Consider the following 9,182-nt stretch of genomic DNA (forward strand, 5'->3'; position numbering starts at 1 on the left):
ACTAACTAAATACTAGCTTGCTTCCTTTCACGCCAATAACGGCCAGTGCTCGAGGAACAAGATAAGCTAAGAGCTAGTATGTATTTTAATAATTTGTAACGGGCATCATGATCATCATCATTGACTAAACTCGAACTCTATCGAACTATTTTGAGAAACCAAAAAATTGCGATGATATGTGGATGACTCTTTTATAACATCATCATCGTTATCAGACCTCAGACCAATTATTGTATAGGACCTGCCTCGCTAGACGTTACTTTTCTGTCAAAATATATGATCAACGATCTAATGCGAATATAAAAACTGTCTGTATAAAATCGATGTTAATCGTGTTCGTCGGTTAAAGAGCTCCGTAAAAATACCTTTTTGTGTAATTGAATTGTGTAAAAAACGGACAAAAACTTCTAGTTTAGTATAAGTTATATACCAAATCTAAGCTCGTTTTACTCAGAAAATGACAGACAATTTTGTTCTGGACTATGAGTGCGATACAGGTCCTTCTATAATTGGTCTGAGTTATCAACCCATATTCGGCTCAGCGCTGAGGTCGAGTCTTCTCTCTGAATGAAAGGGGTTAGGGCCATAGTCCACCACGCTGGCTCAATGCGGATTGGCAGACTACACACACGCAGAGAATTAAGAAAATTCTCTGGTACGTATACATGTTTCCTCACGATGTTTTTCCTTCGCCGACTCGTCTTTACCTGCAGGTAATTCACAAACTTTGACGTATGATAGTTGACATATACGTAATTAATATTCTATGTAACAAATGGCATCTGGTGCCTACTGACAACCCTTTATGGATATCTTACAGTAGGTAGATGACATTTCTCAGTTGATTTGATGTTTATTTTTAAAGGATGTTAATAAAGACCAAATTAATGAATAGGGCAGCTGAACGTTCGAAATCAGCCAGGCATTTCTATCCAGAAATATTCTGCACAGTTCTGTGCACTTTTCTGCACAGTTCTCGCACAGTCTGCACCAGCCAGTAGACCTTTTATCCGATAATGTACCATCCAACGGTGAATTTCGTAATTTTTTTGTAAATTTCGTTCAAAACGATACTTTCAGAGTTGTGAAACTGTTGGTGTTACAATCCCATCTCTTGAAGAGCACTATAAATCGTCAGTCACGGTCATTATCGTTAACACCTGTTAGTGGTTGTTATGATATGACCCAGTGGATATGACCTCTGCCTCCGATTCTGAAGGGTGTAGGTTCGAATCCGATCCGGAGCACGTATCTCCAACTTTTCATTTGTGTGCATTTTTTAGAAATTAAATATTACGTGTCTAAAAACGACGAAGGAAAAACTTCATGAGGAATCCTGCATACCAGAGAATTTTCTTAATTCTTAGTGTGTGTGAAGACTGCCAATTAGGCCAGCGTTGTGAACTATTGGTCTAAGCCCTTTCATTCTGAAAGGAGACTAGAGCTCAGCAGTGAGCCGAATATGGGTTGATTGTGAGGATGATGATGATTGATAGTTACAGAGTCAAGTATAATTCTGAATCCGCCAACTTACAAGGTAATTGGTGCAGCTTCTAAATTTCAAGTTTACAAACTCAAGCTACACACCTTCTTAGACGAAGACGAGGTCCCCGATATCTGACGTCACCCGGACGTGGGCTTAACTCACACCTCTGGGGCGCTCAGACTGATACACTCAGACCAAAACACCCTTCCAGACGGCCCTCTAAGCCGAATTCTGAATATCAGAGGAGACGCCTTTAAAGAGTCGTTCCACGCTTATCTTCTGCTTCTGCTTTCGGGCCCCATCCGGCGATGCTTATGCGCGCTTAAAACTCCCGGTGACGCCGCTGAGATCCCATTAAGGCATTATAAAACCTATGGCACTTACAAAATCAGAAAAAAAATCTCTATTAAAAGGAGGAATGCCTGGGTCTCTAGCAAGCCATACAAGTCTGATAATGATGATGATCTTCATTTTCATCCAAATATAGTTGATCATCTCCTGCAATAAAGCATACAGCTAATTCCGTTTCCGTCGGCGAGCGGCGCGGTGAGGCGGTGAGGCAACGCGTGGTCAAGGCGAACCGGCCTGCGGATTATTGGCAACAGTAGAAATAAGATCTCACTCGCTACGGGTTACGTAACTCTCTAGTGTCATCCAACCTAAAGGGCCCGCAAGTTACCAACAACCTCCGCAGCTGTACCTATTTATATACCAGACCCATCATCAGACAGTATCATCGGCGTAGCTCCTATTCCCATGTGAACATGGCAATAATAATATATAGCTACTAGCTAGAGCCGTGATAGCTCAGTGGATATGACCTTTGTCTTCGATTCGGAGAGTGTAGGTTTGAATCCGGTCCGAAGAATGTATCTCCAACTTTTCAGTTTCAGTTTTAGCATTTAAGAAATTAAATATCATGTGTACCAAACGGTGAAGGTAAAACATCGTGAGGAAACCTGTATGCTTGAAAATTTTCTTAATTTGTTACGTAAATGAAGTCTGGCAATCCACATTGGACCTACGTGGTGGTATTAGCCTTGCCCCTCTCATTTCTTAGAGGAGACTCGTGCTGAACAGTGGGCTGAATATGGGTTGTTTATGATGGCTCCTCCCTGATTATGAACCTTTCAAATGGTGAAAGAATTTTTAAAATCTGTTTAAGTAATAGTCTTGGAGCCTATTCTAAATAAGCAAACTAAATCTTACCTCTGTATAAATATTAGTTTAGATTTAGATAGTAGTAAGTGACTATTTACACGTAAACAGTACGAATTGGTTTGTTTTTATTCGTACAGCTAATCTAAGTAATACTTGATGTTACAGATGGCCTACCTGATATAAAGAAACGATCGCCTATAAGGGAACAATCAAACGTTATTATTTACATCTGATAGTGATCGTACAAAATCATACACTATCATGCGAAGCCCGAATCCTCATGGAACAGCGTAGTTCGGAAGTTCCATATTCCTCCTCTATGAAGGGACTGAAGTTGACCGTTACTATCCCAAATGCGACTGCAATACTCCATACAAGTTCTAACTTGAGCCTGGCAGAGGGTGGGGTGTTAGTGTTTTAGTATCGTGTAAATTCACTCAGCGGGCGAAGGAGCGAGCTACGCTTGGAGTTTCTCTGCGATATCGAATCAGGAATAAGGAAATCAGAACAACCAAAGTCACTGACGTAGCTCAGCGAGTTCGAAGCTGAAGTGGCAATGGGCAGGACACATACTTCGAAGAGACGATGGACGTCCCAAGGTGCTGGAATGGCAACCCTGCACCGGAATGCGCAGCGTTGGTCAACCCCCCACTAGGTGGACTGAGGAAATCATTGGGTTGTAGGGAGCCGTTGGATGCTAACGACTCGAGACCGTATTGTTTGGAAATGTGTACAGGGCCTATGTCCAACAGTGTCCATCGGCTGTTAATGATGATGACGAAATAACTATAAGCACACAGTTTTCTTCAAATCACAGACAAACACTTTATCACAATGGTGCAACATAATTCCCTGTAATGCGCAAAGGACCTTAGCTACACTGGAACCAACAATATATGTCTATTTCTCAATCGGCGCGGCTCGGGCTGTTACAAGAGCCGTCCGTAAACAACGGATGGGTCAGTAGGATGCTACGAGTATGTAAAGGAATCGATTATCCGCAATTATGGCAGGTTAGAAAACCTTACTTAGCCAAGGTTTATGAAAGTAAAGCCAATGAACTTTGTTGCGATAATCCGCAAAAACCCATTCATTTTAATCTATATACCTACGTATAATATTATATCTGTAGAGAGGTCAATTATGTACGTGAAATATATTTCCAAAATAACTATCAGGGGGGGATCGATACTGATGCCAAAAATACAATCAATAAATTTTTGTCTGACTGTCTGTCTGCATGTTCGTTATAGAAACAAAAACTACTTGACGGATTTAACCGAAACTTGATACAATTATTCTTCATACTCTTGAGTATACGTTTCATAACACTACGTTCTGTAGGAGCAGAGCAGTGAAGGGAAATGTTGGATAAACGGGAGAAGTTACTCCAATTTACAACGATACTAATGTACAAGCTGGATTAAAAAGATCTAAGGGCGAACGAAGTCGCGGGCGTCCGCTAGTCTACACTAATATTATAAATGTGAAGAGTTTGTTTGTTAGTTTGAACCGCTAACCGCATTCAGTCTACTTTCACGTTTCGGTCTAAATTGCGTTGGTTTTGAAAAAGCGACCCGAAGTACTGAAAATCGGAGCAAGCTGGTAGAATTACACTGTTTAGGGCAATTTTGGAAGAGTCCATTTATCAAGAACGGCTATAGGCAAAGGCTATATAACATTACTCTACGATCAAGGACGAACATCAATGAAATATGTGACAAAAAAGAGAAAAAATAGAAAAAATATAAATTCTGCTTAGGTATTCTGCGTAAACGATTAAAGTTATGCAAAAATCATGACTGTATGACGGAACGATTCACTTTTAACTGTTCTAAAAGTCTGAAATCTTCCTTTTAAGGTTGACTCTTAAGGGTTTTCTAGCAAACAAAGTCGCGGGCATCAGCTAGTTTGAAATATGCAGCTACCCTCTCCTAAAAGTCTCTACGATAATTTGGACGATATAGTTACCTTGTAAAAACCATAGACATTACGATCTATAAAGATAATAATTCAACAGTTTTAAAATAAATGCATTTATTTTTTTACATCTTGCATTTTTACTATAAATATACATTATGTAATATCACAATATTGCTTCAACACCAAACAAATATAGATTTTAATTCTAACTGAATTACAAATATGTGTATGAACAAGTAGGCACAGAGAATATAATTTTCAGTGTATTTGTATTCAAAGTCACATTATTGTATGAAAGACATTCAGCATTCATTTTTATCACACTAAAATCTTATATAAACTTATCAAATATACTAGGTTTAAATAACATACTACTAATGGACTGAGACCTAACAAATATTTATTAGTTAACAAAAATAGTACTGAAATACTAGACATTACTTACGAGATTACTGAAGTCTTACAGAGCAGAACTTAAAAGCTTAAAACGTTATAAAGAATAGCAAATTTATTTTGCTATTTTTAATGAAACTCAATTTAACAACCAATATCAAAATAAAAAAAATAACTAAACGATCGTTTAACTTTAATATAAAATATTCCAAATAATATTTTGCATGCAAAAATATTGTAGCAAAGTTTATTGTCGATTATAGTATTTCGCTTGTATGTGTTATATATGAACTTCCGTAAAGTAATAAATAGGTAGTTCTATTATATGTATACTTAGAACAGTATTCAAAAATGCTTTCTTGGTTAATGGGTAATAAATAAGTACCACTAGAAACAAGATACATGTACATGGAACATTCCTTTCTGAAAAATGTAACTCTACTGCGTTGTTTTCACACATATTATGATATTTCAGATGGTTAAACAAACCCCTAAAAAAGTTGAGTGATGACACCTCATTAGGACAACTCATGATGTTGCATCACTTAAAATGACCATTGGCTGGTCTTGTTACTTAACAAGACCCGCATGTTCGTTTGTAGACTATTTATACGATGAAATGAAACACAAGTGTTCAGCGGCGAAGGGTTCATGCAAGCCGATTCCCGTCGGGTTACTATTAAAAATCCATGCCTAATAATCATTGTTGTACTGTATCTAGATGCATGAGAAATCAGAGTTTGTATCATGCTATATGAATTCCTTTTTCTTTGGGACGGCTTGCATTCTTCTAAATTTCATCCTTCGCCACTGCTATACACATAGTATACAAGTTTTACATATTGAAAACCATTAATTGCTTAGTTCCACACCAAGAATATTTGTTTAATTTCTACATTGTTTATTCTAGTTCGATGTTCAGCTTGTTTGATTTATTCGTCATTATTATCACATTGATACGTCTTTGCTGTATACATATGTCTAATACCATATTATCCCACCATTCAATAACTTACTTATATTAACAATAGTTACTAGGTGCTTTGTCATTTTTTATACTTTAGGTAATAGTTCATCGAAGGGGATTGGCGCCACAATTTTGTTAGCAGTATCTAGAAAGATCTTGGCTACAGTCTTCTCGAGGTACGGCAGCATTGTCTTCAAAAATTCTACTCGGTTTTGATTGATCGCCTCATTGGTTGCATCTCCTGTAAAAATATTTATAGCAATGTTACTTTTTACAACAAATGTAAATATATATTTTGCAATAGTACGAGATCCGGTTTAAGAAATATATACCCTCAATATTTAAATAATATACCCAACAGAGTTGAAAACGTAAAGGTTGCCTGCTTTCAAACTGCAGCTGTAGGGTTGAGAAATTTAAACAGTTGAGTAATTTTATTTATATACGAGAATACCTTCTTCAGATATATCCTCAGGAGTCTTATATGTCAAATGAAACTCGTAAAATATGCTTAATTTAACTGTATTAAGTTGGTTTACTTCATGATTTTCTTGATTTTGTATGAAAAATATATATCTGGCCGCAATTTAACAAGGCAAGGCATATGCTATGTGCTACTGTAAATATTATCTATCATATGTTATTTCGTATAACTAATAAATAACAGATGAGCGTTTATATTCCTAATGTTGGATTTTAGACTGTTGTTTTTTGTAACCGAATGATCCTGAGAACGATTCCTAAGAATAATGTATGAATTTATAATTTCTAAATTTATTAAGGCCAAGAAAGGCCAACGCTAAATTTATTAATTTTGCTTAAAGTCAATCAAAATTACACATTAAAAACACATTAATACAGAAGCTGAGAAAAATATTATAAATTGTATAAACACAAGCGATTTTACGTTCGAATAAAATGTCGCATACACTACTCATTTCTAAGCTACATTATAGGGGAGCATAGGCTATATTTTGAGGAAAGACTTTAGATCTTAAGCTCTAAAGTCTACAATAGGTATATTCCTTAAGCCTACAGGGCAGGAGCCCTGGTAATGTATAGGGTCGTTAAAAATAATTATTTAAATCGGTCCAGGCGTCTTCGAGTAAGCAACACACACACAAAAAAAATATTAACTTGAATTGAGATCCTCCTTCTTTTTTTAAATCGGTTAAAAATAGGCTACCAACCATTCGCTGCCCGCGAGTATTTTATCAAAAAGCCCGTCTACGTTGAAAAAGCTGACAGTCAGGGAATGCGGTTTTAATCTACCGTTGTGAGCCATTTAAAAAAATCTTTATATTCCTCTATCGCGCGGAGTATGATACTGTGCTCGCCTATTGCCCTTAGTTTACTTTATATTTTTTTACATGTCACCTAACGGATGCGATGGGTCGTCTATTTAGGAGTCAAGTGGATAATGCTAATAAAGGCTGTAAGTTAGGCAGGCAGATTATTCAACAACACACACCTAAAGCTTTGTTCCCGTTGAAGAGTCCGTCCAATCGGATGCGATAGTCTTTGATGGCGATGTCAACGTTCAGGCTCGTGAAGTCAAGGTACTCTGCGCCGTCGCGCTGTACTAGCCGCGATTTTAGAAGGATTTCTGCGTCGCATCTCACTGAAATTATAACGTGTTAATAATATGAATACTACGTTTAATCCTTCAAACAGCCTTGGTACTAAATCTCTACGTTGCAGATTGGTTAGAGATGTCCTTTCTAGCAATATTTAAAAGAATAAGAAAGTCGAGTAAGAGACTAACTATTAGGCATACAAAGAATGTTCCTTATAATGAACGCCTGTATAATTATTAAAGCAAACCTTAAAATGTACAACATTGATGCTATTTATTCTGAAGGCTAAAGGCCGCAACAGCACTATTTAAAAACTACTGAACCGATTTTGATGATCTTTGACTTGTCTCTCCTCCGAATAACAAGTTGTTGTAAACTATTGAAATACAAATAAAATACCAAAAAGAGCTGTTATCGTAAGATTTTCAAAATTTTATTCATACTCATTCGTATCAAGTTCTTAAATACAAAAAGTATGTCTGGTCCGCTAGTTAAAATTGGTACCTTTTTTACGTCTTTGTCGGTAGGGTAACTAGCAACGGCAGAATCCTCCCACCAGCCAGACCTGGACCGATTAAGAAAACCTCAATCGGCCCAGCCGGGGATCGAACCCAGGATCTCAGTCTTGTAAATCCACCGCGCATACCACTGCGCCACGGAGGCCGTCAAAACCTACATTGAGCTTGGGATTTAAAAACGCCTTATTATTCTCAGCGATTATTATTAACATGGTGTGTGCCTAAGGTGTGCTATAGGCAATGGTTTTTAACAGCCCAAACAACGAAAAATATAAAAACATTAACAAGCTAGCTAGTTACTAACCGGCATCAGCGACGAGGTTTCCTTCACCCCGGAGCGGCAGAATAAGGATTTGCGTGTCAAGGTTGTAGCGGCCGTCCAAGTGAAGCCGCGGGAATCGAACCCGCCCGCGGATGGTGAGGGTGTCCAAATCTACACTGAAATAGAAACACATTACTTCATTATCGTGAAATCCACCATCTAAATATAACTGAGTACTCTTATCATTATCAACCTATATTCGGCTCACTGATGTGCGCGAGTCTCCTCTCAGAATGAGAGGGGCGCCAAAAAATCCACCACGCTGGCCAATGCGGATTGGCAGACCTCCCATACGCAGAGAAGTAAGAAAATTCTCAGGTAACCTGCATTCCTGAGAATTTTCTTAATCCTCACGATGTCTTTTTCTGCGCCGTTTGAATCACGTGATATTTAATTTCTGAAAAGTTGGAGGTGCATGCCCTGGACCGGATTCGACCCTACGCGCTCCGATATCTGAGACTGGACTATGATAGGCTCTTGAGGTTACTCCTCCTATAAGAGAGGATTCCGAGCTTAAGCTTAATATGCAGGCCCAATCTAGGCGGGCTTAAGGTGTCTATGTTTGGCCCTAACGACCATTCATCATCATCATTATATCAGCCGATGGACATCCATTGTACGACATAGAAATTTTGTAGGGACCTCCAAAAATCACGATCCCGAGCCGCCTGCATTCAGTGAATCCCTGCGACTCGCTTGATGTTGCTTGCTCGCATCAATGCATTTACAAAATAATACACAAAGATTCACATAGATGGCGTTACTGTCCAAGTATCTAAGTAATAAGTCGTAGCGTAGTCTAAATCATAACTAAACTAATAAACTAATTAAGTGA

At 38.0% G+C, this 9,182-nt stretch overlaps 1 protein-coding gene across 1 annotated transcript in view; it reads right to left on the minus strand.

The window, feature by feature from the left end:
- Positions 1–4,667: 4,667 nt before the first annotated feature.
- The window catches only part of LOC112042840 (circadian clock-controlled protein daywake), a 15,733-nt gene continuing 11,218 nt past the window's right edge, over positions 4,668–9,182 (minus strand). The window contains exons 4-6 of the mRNA XM_024078015.2: positions 8,330–8,463; positions 7,402–7,551; positions 4,668–6,171 (exon numbers count right to left, since the gene is read on the minus strand). Coding sequence (XP_023933783.2) covers positions 6,017–6,171; positions 7,402–7,551; positions 8,330–8,463 — 439 coding nt within the window. The 3' untranslated portion in view covers positions 4,668–6,016. The remainder of the gene's footprint in view (positions 6,172–7,401; positions 7,552–8,329; positions 8,464–9,182) is intronic.

Source organism: Bicyclus anynana, chromosome 4, assembly GCF_947172395.1.
Source record: "Bicyclus anynana chromosome 4, ilBicAnyn1.1, whole genome shotgun sequence".
Classification (NCBI taxonomy): domain Eukaryota; kingdom Metazoa; phylum Arthropoda; class Insecta; order Lepidoptera; family Nymphalidae; genus Bicyclus; species Bicyclus anynana.